This window comes from Spinacia oleracea, chromosome 1, assembly GCF_020520425.1.
Source record: "Spinacia oleracea cultivar Varoflay chromosome 1, BTI_SOV_V1, whole genome shotgun sequence".
NCBI lineage: Eukaryota > Viridiplantae > Streptophyta > Magnoliopsida > Caryophyllales > Amaranthaceae > Spinacia > Spinacia oleracea.
Window position 1 is genome coordinate 29,070,625 of NC_079487.1, and position 22,355 is coordinate 29,092,979.

At 36.8% G+C, this 22,355-nt stretch overlaps 1 protein-coding gene across 1 annotated transcript; it reads left to right on the plus strand.

Moving 5' to 3' along the window:
- Window positions 1–132: 132 nt before the first annotated feature.
- On the plus strand, window positions 133–20,476 carry LOC130463533 (uncharacterized). Its single transcript, XM_056832693.1, has 5 exons — window positions 133–449; window positions 827–959; window positions 17,955–18,030; window positions 18,612–19,951; window positions 20,060–20,476. Exons 1-5 carry the CDS (start codon window positions 133–135, stop codon window positions 20,474–20,476), a joined length of 2,283 nt encoding a protein of 760 aa, XP_056688671.1.
- Window positions 20,477–22,355: the final 1,879 nt, after the last annotated feature.

The window sequence follows — 22,355 nt, forward strand, 5'->3', positions numbered from 1 at the left end:
GTGAACGAAGATTATGAAGCCAGAGATTCCAACATCGTTAAATACATGCAAGCAGTCCACCAAGAAATTGAACACTTGAAAAGCTTCGAAGTAAAGCAGATTCCACGAACTTAAAATAATCAGGCAGATGCCATGTCTAAACTGGCCAGTTCAGCCTCTTGTGATACCCCACGTCAGGTGTTCTGGGAAGTCAAAGAGAGACGAAGCATTGAGCAAGAATGCAACACTCAAATTCCTGAAGTGGATGTCCTGGATCGAACCTCTACTTGGATGGATGATATCACAGCTTATAAAATTGATGGTACGCTTCCGGACGACTCGCGCCTAGCAGCTAGAATACAAAAGAAAACTTCTTGGTTTGAATGGTGGAATGGTGGAACGGAGCCTTATATAAGAAGTCGTTCTCCCGACCTCTCTTGCGATGCGTCACGCCTGAGAAAGGGAAAGAGGTACTAGACGACCTGCATCAAGGATTATGTATCTCACATATTGGGGGACGAGCCCTAGCTGAAAAGGCCCTAAGAACCGCTTACTATTGGCCCACTCCGAGGGAGGATGCGTTGTCCATGGTTCAGAAATGTGACAAACGTCAGCGATTTGCTCATCTCATTCATAGGACGGCTCATCCGCTCACTCCTATCTCAAGCCCCGTCCCATTTGCTAAGCGGGGGATGGACTTACTTGGACCATACACCGTAGCCCCTGGTGGCAGACGTTACGTAATAATAGCCGTCGATTACTTCACTAAGTGGGTGGAAGCCGAATCCATCAAAAATATCAGAACTTGTGATGTGAGAGCATTTATTTGGAAAAATGTCATGACCAGGTTCGGGATACCGCGATCTATCGTCTTTGATAATGGACCTCAGTTCGAGATGCCCAAGCTAAAAGAGTGGCAAGCGGACCATGGGATACACAGTTGCTTCGCCTCTGTGGGACGTCCACAAGCCAACGGCCAGGTTGAAGCATTCAACAAGATCATTTCCGAAGGGATAAAAAAAAGCTGGACGAGGCTAAGGGCCTTTGGGCCGATGAACTGCCAAATGTCCTATGGTCAATTTGCACCACGGCTAAGAACTCTACTGGAGAAACCCCATTATTTCTAGCTTACGGTGCTGAGGCTGTCCTTCCCATCGAGATGTGTGAACCGACACTGCGAGTCATGCTATATGACGAGAATGCTAATTGGGAAATGATGAAGACGACCCTAGATTTTTTTACCTGAGGTCAGAGGAAATGCGGCATTGAGACAACAGTTGTACAAGTTAAGGATGGCGAGGGAATACAACAAGAAAGTCTCTACTGTAGGGGAATACAGTTAACATAATAACATGTGCGGAAACAATCCCCAAAGCCAGGAAGCATGTATAAAGCACAGATTAAGCAGACTTACATTTGAAGCGTGTTTTCCACAAATTGTCGACAAACACGAACTTAGACAATCGTTCCTCTACTTGGTTCACCGACACGATCAGATCCGTCTTGATTATCGTAGCTTAGACAATCGATCAAGAGTTTGTGCTTTTGGGATGAACACACTTTGGAGGCACAAAGAGAATTAGGGTTCTCTGTTTTCTCCTAGGGTTGTGTGTATGAATTGTGTTATGTTGGAAAAGGGGTTAGAAGTTTATTTACATAACCTTACTAACCGACCAAGCCATAAGGCAAGGCCGGCCAGCACTTCGTCCGCGCAAGCCCACACGCGCATAGCCAGGCGCTGGGCCTTGGGCCGCGCTGTGTGCGTTGCTGCTGCTGCCCCTTGCGTGCGCGCGCGCCCAGCCAAGGCGTGGGCCTTGCGCGCTAGCTCGCTGCTACGCCCAGTGGGCCTTGCGCGCTTGCGCGCCTTGGCTCGTTGGGCTGGCAGCGTTGCCCCTTTCGTATCCGCGATTAAATATATTTCCGATATATTATTTATCGTTTCGTATACGACGAATCACTGTCGTACGATACGATTTATTCGTTTCGCCTAGCTTACGAATATTCGCGATACGATATACGATTCCGATGCAAAGTCGTATCGTATAATACGTTTTCCAACTAATTCCCGAAAAGCTATTAAATGAATTTTTGATTCATTTAATCCGGTGATCTGTTACGTGTCATTGGTGTGACCTTGTAGGTTCAGTCAAGAGTAAGTTGTGAGTTTAATATTCATTAGAACTCACTGATCGGAAGCATTGCTCCAGCTAGCTGTTCCGATCACTTGATCTCACTGAATTAATTGTTCGCAATTAATCTGAACCTTGGTATTAGACTTAATGCACCTTGGGTGAAGGACATATTTCCTTCAGTCTCCCACTTGTCATTTAGACAAGTGTGCATTCACATTCCTTTGTCGCTTAGTGTTACTTACTGAACATAAGGTAAGATCCAAGCCATCCTTATTAGGTCCAGAAGTGTTTCTCGAATTACAGAGTTCAACTGTCAAACTTTTGCAGAAGGTTAAGCCTTAACCATTCTGAGCACGGCCATGCATTTTACAGTATCTAACTCTCCAAGAGGCCTTGTTACACAACAACACCGAATCCTATCAAAGATAGGAGGACAATCCATTCTTGCAATCTATGAACACTCACTTTGATTCATAGTACGCTTGATAACTGCTTTTATAGCCTCCTTTTACGGTGCAACGTTTAGCTAGCATTAAAGCGAACTAATTCTCAAACGAGCAGACATAATCGCTCATGTTCCGAGGAACGGTTTCTAATCACCATTAATGAGAACTACCTATGACATGACTTTAATCTCTTAAAGTGTTCTCATGGTCAATCCGATACAAGATCCAATAAGTATCTATGCAAAAGATTCTGACATCCAGTCACTCTAGTTCAAGAAACAGAACTAAGTAATCTACTTGCAATCTAATCTTCATTAGTCATTGGTCGTCCACCTTTCAATGACCTGGATTAGGGATCCTTTGTGACTTCAATATTCAAGTTCACTTATGGGTGTTTCTTTGTCGAAGAATCCATCTTGACATCCCATTTGAATGATTTAAATCACATGGACTTATCATTTAATACTAAACCAAGATTAAATGATCTATGAAATATAATTTCATAAATGATAAATGTTTAAACCAAATGCTTACCAATTTGTGGGCCTCTAACCCAAAATCAAGCATTTAATGTTTTACAGATATATAGGCCTTTCACCTAGTACTTAAAACATTCATGGAACTCAAACTTGATTCCATATCTGCATATGAATGTTGTGTATCATTCAATACAGAGGTTTAGTTTATCATACTTTGCTATCCTTAGCATCTTTTCTATCGAAAGCCTTTCGATGTAAGATGAATTGATATTTGAATATGTTTCTAGAATGATCTAGTATTTTGTTGCTGTTTAGAATGATAATCATATCTAAAATAGAAAATCATCCAGGTAACAAACTTGTGATCAACCTGAGTTCATTGAAGAACTCCCACTAAAAACAATTCCCTTTTATTGCTTCTTAGGCAATAATGAATTCATTTCAATTATGTAGAATTTCAAATGATGCTTCCCTTTTGGAATGCTCCAACCAGTTCACATAGATGTGGGAGATACATCTTTCAACTGAGAACTTGGAAACTAATCATTGATTCAGTTTCCCATGCATCACATATGGTTTAGAACCTATGTAACCACCTTTTAATTACGACGCCTAATTGCACGTGTTTGTTTGTGGTTTGCCTAACAACAAGATTCAACTTTTGCGTAGGCAAATGCATGTAGCATCAAAACTTTAGTTATATTCACTTCCTATTATCAAGTGCTCATCCTATATCTCCAAATGTATTGGATGTTCTTGATACTGTTCCAATGATCTTTGATCCAGATCAATAGAGATTGGTATAAACTCGTCACGATCCAATGTTCACGAGTTATCTTGGCGATCTATATATCACATTATACATGATTGATTGTAATGCAAAAACCATTCGCATTTTAAAATCCATCCATGTAGCTTTTAGCTTCATTCTGTTTCAAGAGACACTGAATCTTGCTAAAATCTTGGCATTACCATGTGATATTAGGTGAAGGCACCTCTTCAAGGTCCTTCATGCTTAACTTTAGTGATAACAGCCTAGCTTTATACTTAGTTAAAGCATTCATAACTTAGACTTACTCATATGGGTTGAGAGTCTCTTTTGAGTCTCTCCATTGTGTTTGATTTAGTAATCACTTTTACAGAATCTAAACAACGCTTTAGATCCTATCCAATAGATCTTTAACCCAGTACGTTCTAAGTTTCGCCATGGTTCTAATATTGAAAAATACTTTAAAATCTAACCATTTAGAATTTGAATGTCATTTTCAATAGAGAGACATGTATCTCATATATAGAACCAATAAACTTGACTTAGCTCCCACTAAACTCCACATCTATAAGATGTTCCATATTTTCATAAAGCTATGATTGCTCAATAGCCTTTTAGACAAATATGGTCCAATTCCCACATGCATGCTTTATTCTACGAATAGATTTCTTAAGCTTGCTCTTTTATCTAGCATCCAAAACTTTTACATTGTGTGATGTACACAATTCCTTTCTACAAGTCCAATTGAGGAAGGTGTTTCGTTTTCCAATTGCCATATTGCCATATGCAATGATTGCTAGATTTATCCAAAATAGTTCAGGCATTCCAACTTGGTGAAAAATATTTCAACATTATCAACGCCGTGAAGTTGTTTACAATCTTTAACCACCAATCTAGCTTCTCTTTTGTATGTGTATACAATATCATCTCTGTATGTTTTGAAAACATGTTTGCAACCAATGGGAGTAAACCCTTTATACAAATCAATGTTGTATGTTTAGAAAACATGTTTGCAACCAATGTGAGTGAACCCTTTATGCAAATCAACGTTCTATGTTTAGAAAACATGTTTGCAACTAATGGGAGTGAACCCTTTTTGCAAATCAACCAAATCATAGATTTGATTCTTTAAGATGAAGATATTTCGGATAAAATGGCCTCAAACCATTTTATATGGCCTCGAACCATACTTATGTTTCTGATGGCCTCAAACCATACACTACTACAGAAATAACTTTTAATAGCGTTTATTTAATAGCGCTTTTACCTCTTTCGCTATCAAAAGATTAAAAAATATCATATGATAGCGCTTATTAGAAAAAAACTATGATATTTTAACATAAGATAGCGTTTCCTAGGACGCGCTATCATATGTTAACATTCTTTTAACAGGGCTTTTAAACAAAACGTTTTCAAAAGGTATATTTTTTTTTAAAAATAAAATAAAAAAACAAAAACTAAAAAAAAGAACCGCCTAACACAAAATCTTTCCCATGTTTCTTTCCTTCACTCTGCAAAAACCACAAACCAAAAACCTCAAACCTAAGACTCCATATGAAGGAAATAATGCCCTTAGTCCAAGTATGCATATAATATGAAGTCTAATAAATGCGGTTCAATATTAATTAACAAGTTAATAATTCAGTGAGATCAAGTGAGCTGAATGCCTAGCTAGAGGCGGCTTCAGTTCAAGTGGAATTAATTATATTAATCCACAACTTACTCTTGACTGAACCCGTAGGTTCACACAAATAGTACGTAAACGGATCAAGTATTTAATGGCATTAAATACTCCATCTATGGATATTCGGAATCGACGGATCTTGGTTTCAGTGGGAGCTGAGATCGTCACAAGCAAGAAATGAATACTCCGGAAACGATGATATTGCCGGAAACGGAAATATGGATCGTATCGGAAATATAAATATTATCCAAGTCGTAGATGTTGCCGGAAACGGAAACATGATACGTATCGGAAAATATTAATGAAAATGGAAATATTGCCGGAATCGGAAATATTGCCGGAAACGGAAATATTGTCAGAATCGGAAATATTATCGGAATCGGAAAATAATTCCGGAAACGGAAATATTAAATATTTGTTCGAAACGGAAATTAATTCCGGAATCGGAAATATTAAATATTGTTCGTATCGGAAATGAATTTCGGAATCGGGAATTTAATCGGAAGCGTATCGTACGAATTAGCATCGGACGAGGCTCGCTAGACGAAGGCCCAGCACGAAGCCAGGCCATCGCCCAGCAAGCCACACGCATCACCAACACACGCCAAGCCTCGACTAGGCCCAACGCAAGCCAGGCCCAGCCAAGGCCTTGGGCGCGCGCGCGGACACAGGCAGCGGGCATGGGCCGAGGCGCTGTGCGCTCAGCGTGGGCCGCAAGGCCTGCGCGGGTGTGCGGTGCTCGTGCGATGCTCGTGTGCGAATCCTAAAGCTATCAGGATTCGATAAAAGATTAAATCCTAAACCTATTAGATAAAGTTTATTTAATAGAGTCCTAGCAGGATTCTAATTAAACTAATTAGTATCCTAATAGGATTATGATTCCTTTTTCCATACCTCTATAAATAAGAGCCTAGGGTCATAATTTATAGATACAATTGAAGTATTCTAAAGGTAAGATTTTGAAGAAAAATCAGCCACTCTCTTGCCCCTAATCAGCCGAAATCTATACTACCTTAAGGGCGATTCTAGTTGGTCAAGCTTAAGGCGGATCCGGACGTGCTGTGTACTATCTACGGAGGGACGACACTTGGAGTCCTAAAGACTTGTTCTTGTTCGGTTCGGGCGCAGCTAGGGAGGGCACGCAACAAAGTATATGCGTCTAAACTATGCTAAATGATTATGTGTAAATAATATGCTTTCCTGGCTTTATGGTTTTTCCGCATGATTTATGTTTTGTCATATGAATCATAACCTGACAGTGGTATCACGAGCCTCTTATTATTTTCATAATCTAAATTGCATAAACATGGTTAAATATTACAAATTTGGAAGGAATTAAAAGCGGTGATTAATTTTCGTAATTTTTAATTAATTGCAAATTGCGTTTATTTAATTATATGTACGCAGTTTTTCGGCAGTTTCTTCGTTACTCATCCAAATCGAGTGATTTTTGTGTCAATTCCGCATGTAAAAGGCATTCTAAAATTTTGACAAAATTTTTTATTTTCGGCCGAACCCAGAATTCCCAAATTCGAAGCCTAACTATTACTTTTCGGAGGTTTTAGTATTTCGAACGCAAAAGTTTGTAAATTTAAGATGTTAAATTAAATATTTGCGATTCTTGTTGATAAATCTTGAATTTTTGATTGACCTACTGTATATGTTTAATAAGTTTGAATGCCTAGCCTTGTTAATTATACAATCTAATTTGTAATTATGATTAATTTGTTGAAATTCGAATAATTTAGAATTGATTTGTTTTTCATAATTAATTAATAATTTAATTAGATGCCTATGATTAAAAACCACCATAAGAATTGTTAATTTATGTTAAATTTTAAATTTTTATGACCTAGATTTGAATCCATGTTAAACGGAAATTAATTGATTAATAAATTTTCGATTTTTCGCCTAATATGTTTTATTAATTTGTCATTAATTTTGAATTAAAAATTTTAAATTTTTATGCAATTCGCTCATAAAAATTGCACGCACAAAGCAATGGACGCTACGTGTTACCCTTAAGGGGTGTTGTATAGTGCGGGCATGCGACGACGAGCAAGGGAGCTCGTCGCCCATGAGGTACGAATGCAGCGAGCAAGGCGAGTGGCGCGCGAGCACAAGGCAGTAGCCCTGCCTTGTGTCGAGTGCTGTGCGCATGTGGGCGAGGGCGAGGGGCAAGGCAAGCGAGCAGTCGCGTGTGGGCAGCAAGCGAGCTGCGCCACAACGCGCACTGCCTCGTGCATCGAGCGCTGGCTCGCGTGCATCTAGCGTTGGCGCGCGCAGCGAACACTGGCTCGCGTGCATCGAGCGGAGCCTTGCGAGGGTGAGCAGCAGCAGACGCGACACAGCATAGAGGCTGCGCGCATCGTGGCCAGCGATGGCTGCGTGTGTGTGGCCTATGGCTGTGCGTTGCGTGGTGATGTGCGTACCTTGTATTACGATTAAATCGTTTTAAAATTTTAATTTGAGATTTTCAGTTCGAGTATTTTTAATTAATTTTAAAATTAATAATTTAAATTGTTTTCTTGGATTTTAATTTTGAATATTACAATTATTATAAATTTTATTTATACTAATTATTTTACTAAAACTAAACACCTTGAATTAATTTAAATTCGACTGAAAATAAATTAAATAAATGGATTCGATTATAAATTTATATGAGCTTTAAATTTTAATTAAATTTGTATGTTTCCGGTTAGACTAGAAATACATTTTTATGTTTAAAATTAGTAAAGCATATGAATTTATTGGTTTAAGTGGGGGCCCTTTTAGTCATAAACTCTTGATTAGGTCTACAAATCCTTTAAGGTTAAACAACTTGATTAGAATTAATAAGGACTGAATAATTGGTAGATTATTGGTGCCCTTGATTAATTGCTGCAAATATTTATGTGATGCATACAATGTGTTTTAACTAACCAATTATGTGGGCCATTCATGATAATGAATGGATGAATGGTATATATTGTATATGTACTGTTTTGCAGGTTATGAAGTGACTAGTATGGCCCAAATAGGATAGAAAATATGGTCTGCGTACCATTAATTTGAATGTAATTGGTCTAATACACCAAATTTGTTTTTCAATTTAAATATGGTCTGCGTACCATCAAATAGTTGTAATTAGTTTAATTATAGCTTATCCTATTTGAAGAAAATGGCGCCTCCCACGGTGAAATTCAAGACGAAGTTTCCATTTTCGAGACCGACTTTGAAGTTGAAGCTTCAAGATGAAGTCGGGCCATACTAGATCACATTTATCTTAGGAAAATTTAGTAATATTAATCCAACCTTTGGCCAATTTTCTTTAATTAAGCCCACCTACGACATATTTTTTAATACTCCTACCTTTACTACCCAACGACTTTTATTGGGCCAAACACGTCATAAACCTATTATAGGAGGTAATATGTCCCTACGTGGCAGTACTCTCTCTCGATATATTCAGTTATCATCATCAATTCATCACCATCTCGATGACTTTTTCACCGATTATCGGTCACTTAAGCCTAATAAAAGTCGTTGGGTAGTAAAGGTGGGATTATTAAAAAATATGTCGTAGGTGGGATTAATAAAAGAAAACCGGCCAAAGGTTGGATTAATATTACCAAATTTTCCTTTATCTTATGCATGCTTTAAGTTATTTATTGCTTTAAATATGTCTTAATTATGAATGAGATTGTGGCTTGATTATGTTGCATGATTAAGGATTTTAGTTCACTTAAAAACTAACCAACATAGTAAGAGCCTTAAGTTCCAAACTTAAAAATTGAGTTAAAAGGTGCCATGCCAAAATAACATTTACTTGGATATCCTTTACATCGATCTTAGTAATAGTTTTCTGCCATAGCGAGGTGTTACTTACCGATACTAAAGGGGTAAGGTACACAAATAATTGTGAGTACATGTTAGTTTTGGTGAAACTCAACGATATAAGTAAGGAGTCCTTTTATGTCGTGGCAAAATAGATAGGTTTACCTAATAAGTTCTTAGACGTACCTATCAACCAAGAGTAGTTTCTAGATTATTAGCAAAAGGTTTTTGCTTACCTAACATGTTTTAGAATTGAGTCAAAATACATAATGTGCTTAATTCTTCAATGGTTTTAGGGTCTTGGAATCATTTTATTCACACCTGCCGGAACAATAAATTCGAATAAAATGCTAATAACTTGTTTGAATTGCATGATTGCTTTAATTTTCAAGTTATTATTCATGATAAATGTTTAGACTTTGCATGCTTCAATGTATGTTTTAATTATTGGTTATAATTAAATATCTTGCACTGCAGTAAATCCTTTTAGAAAGGTAACAGTAAATTTCCTCGTTGGTAGTGAATCCAAGAACGATTCACGGAAATGAGAGAAAATGAGCATTTTAAAATGTACGTTTCTTATAGCGACTTTTATGGTTGTTTTCGAGTATCAAAATCGAATGGAAAACCGATTGGTGCTTGTGAATTCAAAATACAATGTAGTTTTGAGATCATAAAGCATTGAGTTTAAACACTCAGCTTTACCAATGGCTAACAACCTAATATCTTTGTCCATTTAATTCTCGAATGAGTCTAGTCCCTAGACATTCGAATAGATCGATGCTTAGAGAACTTTAGAAGCTTCTGGTAACATCATCTAGTTGAAATAAAATATTCAACATAAATGGTAAGAAATTTGTTGGAGTGACATTGGACATGTCTAAACAAAGTATAAAAGTCAACACTAGAGAATTCAATTCTTAAGAAAGGGTAAAAGAAATAGGAAAACAAGGAACAAGTGAAAGGAATTTACAATTCTGTTTCTACCTAAAAGTTAATGTTTAAAGAGAAGTGACCTGGCAATCAAACTTCCTTGGTATCATATACCGCTTGAGGTTCTTACTTCGGTAATAACTCAAAAAATGGAAGCTAGGCTACACTAATGGCCTACAAGTGGGAAATGAAGCATGGCATTGCTACATTAATTGTAGGCTCATCTAGTTTGTTTTAAGTCCTTTCAAAGGCTGGAACTTAATGGCTATTTTGTTCCATAATTAGCATACCTAAATTTCTGTTTTCAAACACAGAAAGACTCACATTCAGAAGAACAAAAACAATGCTTGTTTGTTTGTTTATTTGAATGAAATGGTCATTTACGGGTTGAGTCAGTATGCTTGATTAAAACAAACAACTCTTTAACAATAGAACTTTACTAGTTTCAAATCAACCTCTTGATTTGAGTTCCACAAACCTTTAGCATTGTTACTTAGACCATATCAACAAGAAAACATTCAAAAGCTCTATTTTGATGGACTTTTGAAAGTTGATTGATTTCTAAATCATTCAAAACGAGCTAGTCTTACTTGTTGAAAGTAACAAAAGATATGAACTATTGTTAGAACGCCTAGACAATAGAGTTCAAAGCTAAAGAAAGATTTTATGACTTTATTATTTCACATAGATTTGAGTGAATATAAGTTTATTTACTCAAAGTGATATAAGTTTGAATCTGTTTGGCTAGTTCAAAGATTCAGAAGTATAAAATCCACTTGGTAAGAAATCATAAAGATCTAGGATAGATCATGTTGATGATTACTTGAGACCAAATATGATCATGAATGATTGTGTGTTGTAATTTCACAATCTAGGTCCTAAGATATGGCATATCTTAGTTGGAATAATCGAAGTCAATTAGTACTTGATTCGATTAATGATGAATCATAAAGACTTTTCCTATAATTTCTAAACAAAATGCTCAACTACCACCAAACTAAACCAAATTCGTCAAAGCTATTGAAAAGTAATTTCAGTATATCTTTTCATAATATATCTAAAGAGTTCCTAAACTCAGTGGGAGCTTAGTGTTTGTTATTCAACAAACTAAGTCCCAAGTATAGATATATGTTTCATTATGATTTATTCAAATGAGACACAAGGGTATTGTTTCTACCACGAATTTTTGAGAACATAATGTTTGTTTGCTCGAAATAATGTCGTTTTGGAGATTCGTTTCCAAAATGACAAGTGGGAGAAAATAGACCTCGAAAGTCTTCGAGGCGAACAACAAACATAAAACGGAGATTCCAGAGGCTTTTCAAAGGTCTTTAGAAAATCCGAACACTTATTCTTTGAGGACTTTAGAAGTGGCTTTAAAGAATAGACATCTCTTAGAAGACTTCACAAGTGCTTCAAGGAGAACAGAATATTCAAAGGACTTTCAAGTGGCTATTGATATTCTATTTGTTTGATGTTCTATACCCAAGTAGGCATAGAGTTCAAGTCACTGAAACTATGAGATTCTTCTATTAGATAGTGAAGAATCATGGAGTTCATGTCACTGAAGCTATGCGATTCTTCTATTAGATAGTGAAGAAACCTACAACTTGCAGTCAAACTATTATCATGTAGATTAATGAGTTTGTGACTTGTAAGAAAGCTATGACGAAACCCAGATTCCCTAAAATGGTTAGAGGCCATATATAGACTCAAATGTTTTTAATGGTTAGAGGCCATAAAACATAACCAATGTTTTGATGACAAAATTGAAATTTTGTTGATTTGCAAGAATAGTTTCACACCTATTGGTTGCAAGTTTGATAAAAACCATCAAACATGAAATTATGTTCACACACAAAGCTAGATTTGTTGCTAAAGGTTACAAGCAAATTCACAGTGTGGATTGTGTTGAAACCTCATGCAAAATCGTAATGCTTAAGTCTATAATTCAAGCAATAATTGCATATTGGTACATATGGCAATTGGATGACAAAACAATTCCTCAATCAAATGTTGGAATAAACTATGTACATGGTATGTCATAGGATTTGTGGATCCAAATAAATGCTTGAAAAGGAAAGCTAGCTTATGAAATCTAAGTACAGATTTAAGCAAGCGTGGGAATTGGAATTGTATTTTAGTGAAGCTAATAAGTATTTCAGTTTCATAAAATATACATGAATGTTATAGATGTATAAGAAGTTTAGTGGGAGTACATAAAACTTAATTGGTCCTATGTGTATCACACACATATCTCTCTATCGTAAAATGACATTCAAATGCTAATGACTTAGATTTGAAACTATTCATCAATGACGGACCAAGGCGAAACTTAGTGCATACTGGGCATTAAGATCTATTTACAAAGATCTTATAATGTTGTTTTGGATTAAGTAATGGCATTTACTAAATCAAACACGAAATACTCCATTGGAGATATTCGACCCATGTGAGTAAATCTAAGTAAAATATGTTTGAACTATGTATAAGCGTTTACTAAGTTAAACATCAAAGGATCTAAGTAAGATTCTTAACCTATATTATATGTCAAAGAATTTAGCTGGATTTAGTATCTACAGAAACTAGATGAGCTAAACTTACATGAATAGAATTCAATTGGGAATTATTCTGCAAAAGAATTTATCATGTATGATATAATATGAGGATCGCCAAAAACGTATCGTATGGCTTTAGGCATGACGAACATATACTAATCTCTATTGATCTAAGTAAAGATCAACTAGATTGAGATCAAGAAAAACTTATGGTACTTGAAAAGGTACATAGGATTAGTTCTTGATTCAAGGAAATAAAGATATGCTAAACTTTGATGCTACACGCATAAACACTGGCAAAGGATCAAGCAAGATCCCTTTGGAGTTAACCATTGACAAGGACGAGCTATAGAGCATCGTGTTTTGAAATGGCAACATGGATTGGAGACCATGAGTTGTTGCGTGGAAAATTAAATATTAATTTCTATGTTCTGAGATACAGCTGGAAAGTCTTCCACATATCTGTGAACTGCTTGGATAAGTAAATCCAAATAAAGCATCACTAGCAACCTATACAGTTGAAGTAAAAGTGCTTATTGCCTAAGAAGCAATTAAACAGGGTTGTTTATGTTAAAGAGTTCTTCATTGAACTTGGGTAGATCACATGTCTGCTGACTTGATGGTTCTTCATTGCAAAATGCGTAGAACCACTCTTGTAGCTAGAAAGAATAGATCACAAACTAAACACACTCAAAAGATCTTATCATCCTATCTCGAAAAGACATTCGATGAAAAGGATATTAAGATTGGCAAAGCATGATAACTAAACCTATGCAACAAGTGAAAAGCAACACTCACATTGTAGCACTGGAAATCAAGCATAGCTTTGAATTCCATTAAATGTTTTAAAGATGGGTTAGAGGCCCATGGTTGTAAAACATTGGGGTTGAACATTTATCATATATGAAATGTATTTTCATATTTCATTTAATCTTGGTTTAGTATTAAATGATAAGTCCCTTCAATTTGACGATATATTCAAGATAGACTGTCAGGACCAGTCTTGTGACTAAGAAATGTCTATCAAGTGAACTTGAATGTCAAAAGTTGAAAATGGTCCCTGGTCGGAGTTTTCTATAAAATTGGACGCATAGAAAACATTAGACGACTAGAATGCAAGATGACTAGTAGTTCTGTTTCTTGAACTATGTGGACATGGCAATGTAGTAATCATTTGCATAGATACTTACTTTGAGAAGACTAGTATCGGACAGACCTATGAAACTTTACTGTAAGAGATGAAAATCTGTCATAAGTAAATTTCATTAAAATTATTAGACACTAAATCCTCAATACCTGAGTGATTTGAGATTACTTGTTTGAGAACTGGTTACTTTAACGTTGACCAACCGTCGCACCGTAAAAGGAGGCTATAAAGGCAACGCTCAGGTGATCACCTATCAAACGAAGTCTAATCTCAAGATCGCAAGATTGGGATTGTCCTCCCATAAATCGGGATGAGATGCTTAAAAGTTGTACAAGGCCACTCGGAGAGCTAGAAACTGTAAAATGCATGGCCGTGCTCGGATGAATCATAGGCTATGATTATCTGTTTATTTGATCAGTTGAACTCTGAAACCGAGAAACACCTCTGGACATAATAAGGATGACAACTCTTACCTTATGTTCAAGAGCAAGCATCGAGCGACAAAGGAATTAGAAAATGCACACTTGTCCCTAAGGACAAGTGGGAGACTGAAGGAAATAATGCCCTTGGTCCAAGTATGCATTTAATGTTAAGTCTAATAAATGCCATTCAGTATTAATTAACAAGTTAATAATTCAGTGAGATCAAGTGAGCTGAATGCCTAGCTAGAGGCCGCTTCAGTTCAAGTGGAATTAATTATATTAATCCACAGCTTACTCTTGATTGAACCCGTAGGGTCACACAAATAGTACGTAAACGGATCAAGTATTTAATGGCATTAAATACTCCATCTATGGATATTCGGAATCGACGGATCTTGGTTTCAGTGGGAGCTGAGATCGTCACAAGCAAGAAATTAATACTCCGGAAACGATGATATTGCCGGAAACGGAAATATGGATCATATCGGAAATATAAATATTATCCAAGTCGTAGATGTTGCCGGAAACGGAAACATGATACGTATCGGAAAATATTAATGGAAATGGAAATATTGCCGGAAACGGTAATATTGTCAGAATCGGAAATATTATCGGAATCGGAAAATAATTACGGAAACGGAAATATTAAATATTTGTTCGAAACGGAAATTAATTCCGGAATCGGAAATATTAAATATTGTTCGTATCGGAAATGAATTCCGGAATCGGGAATTTAATCGGAAGCGTATCGTACGAATTAGCATCGGACAAGGCTCGCTAGACGAAGGCCCAGCACGAAGCCAGGCCATCGCCCAGTAAGCCACACGCATCACCAACACACGACAAGCCTCGACCAGGCACATCGCAAGCCAGGCCCAGCCAAGGCCTTGGGCGCGCGCGCGGACACAGGCAGCGGGCATGGGCCGAGGCGCTGTGCGCTCAGCGTGGGCCGCAAGGCCTGCGCGGGTGTGCGGTGCTCGTGCGATGCTCGTGTGCGAATCCTAAAGCTATCAGGATTCGATAAAAGATTAAATCCTAAACCTATTAGATAAAGTTTATTTAATAGAGTCCTAGCAGGATTCTAATTAAACTAATTAGTATCCTAATAGGATTATGATTCCTTTTTCCATACCTTTACAAATAAGAGCCTAGGGTCATAATTTATAGATACAATTGAAGTATTCTAAAGGTAGGATTTTGAAGAAAAATCATCCACTCTCTTGCCCCTAATCAGCCGAAATCTATACTACCTTAAGGGCGATTCTAGTTGGTCAAGCTTAAGGCGGATCCGGACGTGCTGTGGACTATCTACGGAGGGACGACACTTGGAGTCCTAAAGACTTGTTCTTGTTCGGTTCGGGCACAGCTAGGGAGGGCACGCAACAAAGTGTATGCGTCTAAACTATGCTAAATGATTATGTGTAAATAATATGCTTTCCTGGCTTTATGGGTTTTCCGCATGATTTATGTTTTGTCATATGAATCATAACCTGACACCATAGACGGAGAAACCTACCACGACCCTCTATGCGGCGGCGATTGACGGTGGTGGAGATTTAGGTGGCGGCGTTATCTTTTCCAGGTGGCACTTCTTCCGACGGAATTTTGAATTTCAAGGTAATCTCCCTTTCTTTTGCGAAATTCTATTAATATATGGTGTGTTGTTCTTATTTTGCGTTTGAAGTGTGGGATTATTGTCAATTATTTGTATTGAATTGGGTTTTTGGGGGAGAGGTTTGAATTCAGTTAGAATTGGTTTTATTTTGGGTATTGTGTTCTGTTCCTCTGAATTGGTAGACGAGTGCATATGTAGTTTGGATTTGGGTTCTGATTCTTTCTTTTGATAATGATTCTTTCATTATTTGATTTCATGATTATTGTCAATTATTTGTATTGAATTGGTTTTTTGGGGAGAGGTTTGAATTCGATCAGTTAGAATTGGTTTGATTATGGGTTTTGTGTTTTGTACCTCTGAATTGGTAGACTAGCGCATATTTAGTTTGGATTTGGGTTCTGATTCTTTCTTTTGATAATTACGTTTTTGCTGAATTTTCTTTTCATGAGATTAGCGCAAAACTATAATAATGGATGCAAAATTCATGTTTTAGTTAGCTTTAAGAAAAAATCATGATGATGCTTTGTCAGTTTGTCACGTTAGTTGTTAGTTCAACCAGTAGAGTTTAATTAGTATTATAGTTGATCATATGTTACCTATCAAATCAGTGAAGCTAGAAATATACATACCAATCAACACATTCCTTCTGTACTGTTATAGCTTTCTATGATGAACAGGCGCAGGGTCTCCATCTTAGAGTCTCGTCTGTTATAGCTTCTGAGAATTTTACTCCTTTTCAATCTACTGCCTTATCGTTTCCGTTCACGCATGCTATCAATCTCAATACTAGTAATGAATATCCAGTGCAGATTTCAGAAGCTAGCATGTCTTAATGGATATACTAGTAGTAATAAATTTGACTTAGAAAGCAACAAACAGAATGCAACATTGATGCTCTTAGGCCTTAACTCGGAGCAACTAAATGCAAGTTTCAGTATGCTAGATGTATGAAATTTATAGGCTTTATAAGAATTAAGCTAGAATGCAACTTCTAGGTAGATCAAAACTTTTTATATAGTGTTACTTTACTACTTCATTTTTTGTGATCTGTCTATGTGCTTATGAATTATGAGCTATACATAACTAACTGGCAGGTACTTTTTAGAATTGCTATGGAATCGTTACTGTCGTCAATGGTTTTGTAATTTCATAACATCTTTCAATATTTTTCACTTTGAGTTTATAAGTCAATAGGAAAAAGAAAAATGTGAGAAATTGAGTGAAAGCATTGTATAGTCCATGAATAATAGGATCTTGTGCTGCAAAGACTTGAAAACTAAAACAGAAAAGAAAATAAATGGTACAGTGTTGTAACAGGCTGCATGACTCATTTATCCAAAAAATCAAGAGAAGCATGCGCGTTCTTGTGAAATTAAATTGAAATTTGATCTTGTACAAGAGACTTGACTAGGAGAAATTTTCTGCCTAAATGAACAAGACTTGATGTTGCCAGCCACTAAAATGTGTAAATGGCAATGATAGAGTAACACTGACTAACTCTCAGTGTTTCTGAACCGAACTGTTATCTGCATCAAATGTCTAAATGAAGAAATACTAAAAGTGTAAGTTACACAAAAAGAGCACAAGAAAGAAAGAATGATGAAATATCTTTGGTATCACATTTTAATAATCAAGCTGGTGCGTCAGCTCCTGCTGGTTTATTAGCATTCAGAAGAGGCTGCAAAGCCTTAACCACAATCGTCATGTTGGGCCTAAAGTCAGCTTCGTACTGAACACACAATGCTGCTACTGCTGCCATCTGATCAATACCGAAGAGCCAAATTTAAGTAAACAGGTAGAAAGAACAATAGTTCAAGTGAAATTTTAACTAGTGGCTAGAATAAGATGAAATTCTAACATTGTGGCACCAGATGCTTTGTCTAGAGTGAGAGGAGTTGAGATGTTATGTATGGAAATTCCTAGCAATGCAAATTTTCAGCATACTTTGGTTTCTGGGAATGCAAATGTCAGGCTGATTCTGTTTCTGATACTGCTGCCTCCCCCTTTACAACATTGTCTAAGTTCATTCTTTGGGTGCAAATGTCAGGTTGGTTCTATTTCTGATACTACTGCGTCCCCCTTTAACCTGCCTTATTAGGTGATACGTTCTTAGGTTCATTCTTTGCATCTAAGTTTGGTGATGCTTTCTCCCTGGTTGCTTGAATTCAGGTGACACAGCACTTTAGATTTTCTTTTTCAGTGTCTTGTGAATCTGGTATGATGGAAACGGGATATATCAGTTGAGTATCGAACTTAGTATGATCTATTAGCCGACTCTTTTATGTTTTCCTACTATGTATATCTCGAACTTGTTCTTTTTTTATTTTGTACTTTCTTGTATTCAATTGAATTAAGCTAGCTAATTATTTGAACAATAAAAGGTTAAATTTTTAGTTTAGAATTTAGAGTTATACGGAGTAATTGTTTGTTGCTTTACAATTGTTGTGGTTGTGTTATGCTAGTTTATGCTAATCTGTTATCCTATGATTGTGTTGTTCTACTTGTTTATTCTAATCTACCGGTTTGTTTATGCTAATGTATTATGCTGTGATTGTGGTGTTATACTTTTTTATGCTAATATGTTCTTCTGCTATCATTACACTTTTTTTTTTAAAAATATCATAACAGTTATGGACCGAAAATGGATGCATGCTAAGCGATGTAGTGATGATTATAAGCTAGGAGTAGAGGATTTTATTTCATTTGCAATTGAACATGTGGAGGATGAGAATAATATTTTGTGTCCATGTGTTGAATGCAATAATATGGTTCGACTTGGTGTTGATGCTATAAGAGATCATCTTATTACTAAGGGTATTAATCAACTGTATAAGTGCTGGTTAAGCCACGGTGAGATTTTAGGGGATGCTTCTTCTAACGTAGATACTGGTATGGGATTCGATACTTGGATGGAAGACGAGACACATGAAGAATTTATGTATGATGATGACGGGGTAGAAGAAATGATTAATGCCTTACAAGAAAGCATTCAAGATTGTCCAGAGATGTTGGAGAACTTGTCTAGTGATGCAAAGAAACCATTGTATAATGGATGTTCTAAATTTAGTAGATTATCGGGTGTGCTAAAACTACTTAACATTAAGGCGAGTAATGGCGTGACCAATAAATGCTTTTTTCAGTTCATGGAAGCATTCCATGAGATTCTTCCCGACGGAAACTTGCTTCCTTCTCGCACTTATGATGCTAAAAAGATGCTAACCTCAATTGGCTTGGGTTACGAGAGAATTCATGCTTGTCCAAATGATTGCATCTTGTATCGAAAAGAGTATGCCTCATTAGAGAGTTTCCCCGAGTGTCATGTTTCGAGATATAAGCAAAATAAGGTGCCTGCCAAAGTCATGTGGTACTTTCCAATAATACCAAGATTCAGACGTCTTTTCAGTGTTCCAGAAGAGGCAAAGAATTTGACATGGCATGTGGATTCGGATGGAAGAGAGAAAGATGGTATGTTGAGACACCCTGCCGATTCTCCACAATGGGTCAAGATTGACAAAGACTTCCCTGATTTCGGAGCTGAACCTAGGAATTTGCGACTTGCCCTTGCAACTGATGGTATGAACCCTCATGATAATCAACGTAGCACTCATAGCACATGGCCGGTAATTTTAATGATATATAATCTTCCTCCGACCTTGTGTATGAAGCGGATGTATATGATGCTATCTACATTGATTTCTGGCCCAAAGCAACCAGGCCATGATATTGATGTGTATTTAGCACCATTAGTTGAAGATTTAAAGTTGTTGTGGGAGTCTGGTGTTGAGGTGTTTGATGCTCACCATAAAGAATATTTCAATTTAAAAGCCATGCTTTTTGGCACTATTAATGACTTTCCAGCATATGGTAATCTCTCGGGATATAGTGTCAAAGGTTATAACGGATGCCCTATATGTGATGAGAACACATCCTCGATTAGAATACCTAGCTCTAACAAGATTGTGTACATGGCAAATTGAAAGGGGCTTCCCGTGAAGCATCGTTACCGAAAGTGGAAAAAGGATTTTAATGGTAAGTGCGAAGAAGGTAAATTTCCTATTCCTTTATCTGGGGATCAGATATTTAAGAAAGTGCAAGGGTTGAATGTGAAACATGGAAAACTAAATGACAACCAACTCCCTAGTAAGGGATATAAGAAAAAGTCAATTTTATTTGGTCTTCCATACTGGAAGAACTTGTATGTTAGACACTTTCTTGATGTGATGCATATTGAGAAGAACATTTGTGAAAGTCTCGTTGGCACACTCCTTAATATGCCTGGCAAGAGCAAAGACGGGGAAAATGCGAGATATGATTTAGAGCACTTGAAAATTAGAAAAGAATTGCATCCTGTAAAGAAGAAAGGAACTCGTACTTATCTCCCTCCGGCATGCTACACTCTTAGTAGGAAAGAAAAAAAGGTACTTTGCGAGTCTTTACATGGAATTAAGGTTCCCGAGAGATATTCTTCTAACATTAAAATCTTGTCTCGATGAAAGACCTAAAGTTGATAGGTATGAAATCTCATGACTATCACATTCTCATGGAGCATCTTTTACCAGTGGCTATTCGCTCCATTTTACCGGATCATGTTCGAGATGCTATCACCAAACTTTGTATTTTCTTCAGTGAGATATGTAGTAAGGAGATTGACCCGTCGAAGTTGACTAGCTTGCAAAATGGCATTGTTATTACTTTATGTCAATTGGAGATGTATTTCCCCCCTTCCTTTTTCGACATAATGGTCCATTTAACTGTCCACTTGGTTAGAGAAATCCAACTGTGTGGGCCTGCTTATTTAAGATACATGTACCCTGTCGAGAGATACATAAAGATTTCGAAGGATTATGTTATGAATGGAACTCGACCAGAAGGTTGCATTGCTGAGCGCTACGTACTTGAAGAAGCCATTGAACATTGTAGTCAATTTCTTTCTTCGCTTGAAGCTGTAGGGATTCCAAAGCCTAGATATTCAGGAGGGATAGAAGGGCAGGGGATTATGGGATGCAAAGTGTTAACAATATCCCATGAAATGTTGAATCAGGCACACTTGTATGTTTTACACAATAGTCCCGAGGTTGATTCATACGTGGACAGACACATGGATATTTTGAGGGGCCACTATCGAGGTAAGAATGAGAAATGGATCACCGATAAGCATAATTCCACCTTCATTGAATGGTTACAAGTTCAAGTTGAAAATGAACTAGGTAACTCACCATCTAGCATTTCTGATAGATTGAAGTGGTTGTCTCGAGGTCCTCGTAGGGATGTATTATCATATTCTGGCTATCAAATTAATGGTTATACATTTTGCACAAAGGATAGAGACAAAGAGATTACAAATCAAAATAGTGGTGTGACTATTGTGGCAGAAGCTATGCATATCTCCAGTACAAAAGACAAAAATCCAATATATGCAAAAATGTCTTATTATGGGGTGATTGATCATATATGGGAATTGGATTACAGTGCCTTCAGACTTCCTATATTCTGTTGTAAATGGGTTGATAACAATAGTGGTGTTAGATTTGAGAAAAGACATGGATTCACACTTGTTGACCTTAACAGAATGGGTAGTAAAGACGATCTTTTGATATTGGCAAGTCAAGCAAAACAAGTCTTTTATGCTACAGATCCAGCTAACAATAGATGGTCTTTTGTTTTATCAACAAATAAACGCCATCCCTTTCAGATTCATGAAGTAGATGACATGGAGGATGTTCTTTCTTGTGCCCATCAAGCCTTCCCAACGATCTAACAAATGATCAAGTCCCCGAAGATGAGTTCTATATAAGCAATGATCACACAGAGGGGATGTGGGTAGATAATGATGATTCTGAACCATCTACCTCGAGAAAACAGAAGAAACGAAAACTCTGAGATCATTTTGTATATAGAAATGAAAACTCAAACTATTTTGCTAGCATACATTCTTTTGTTCTTTACAGTTTCTAAAACATTATATTTAGTTCATTTTGCTGTTTTGTGCTTTTGTGGTTCTGTTTCTATATGTGACTATGAATTATTAGTGGATACTGATCTAACCTGCTACTCTTGGCTGCTCTGAATATTGATCTACTAATCTGCTGCTAATGTATTGCTTTTTGTGCATACTGATCTACTGATATGCTGCTTTAATTGAATACTGATATGCTGCTTTAATTGAATACTGATATGCTGCTTCGAATACTAATATACTGATATGCTGCTGTGAAAAGTGATATGCTGTGAATACTGATCTGCTCATCTTGCTACTGATCCTGCCCATTCTGACTACTGATACGGTGTGAACTGATATGCTGTGACTTTTCACCGTTATTTGTTCCTTGAGTGAACTACTGTCATACATATATACTATTACCTGTGTTACTC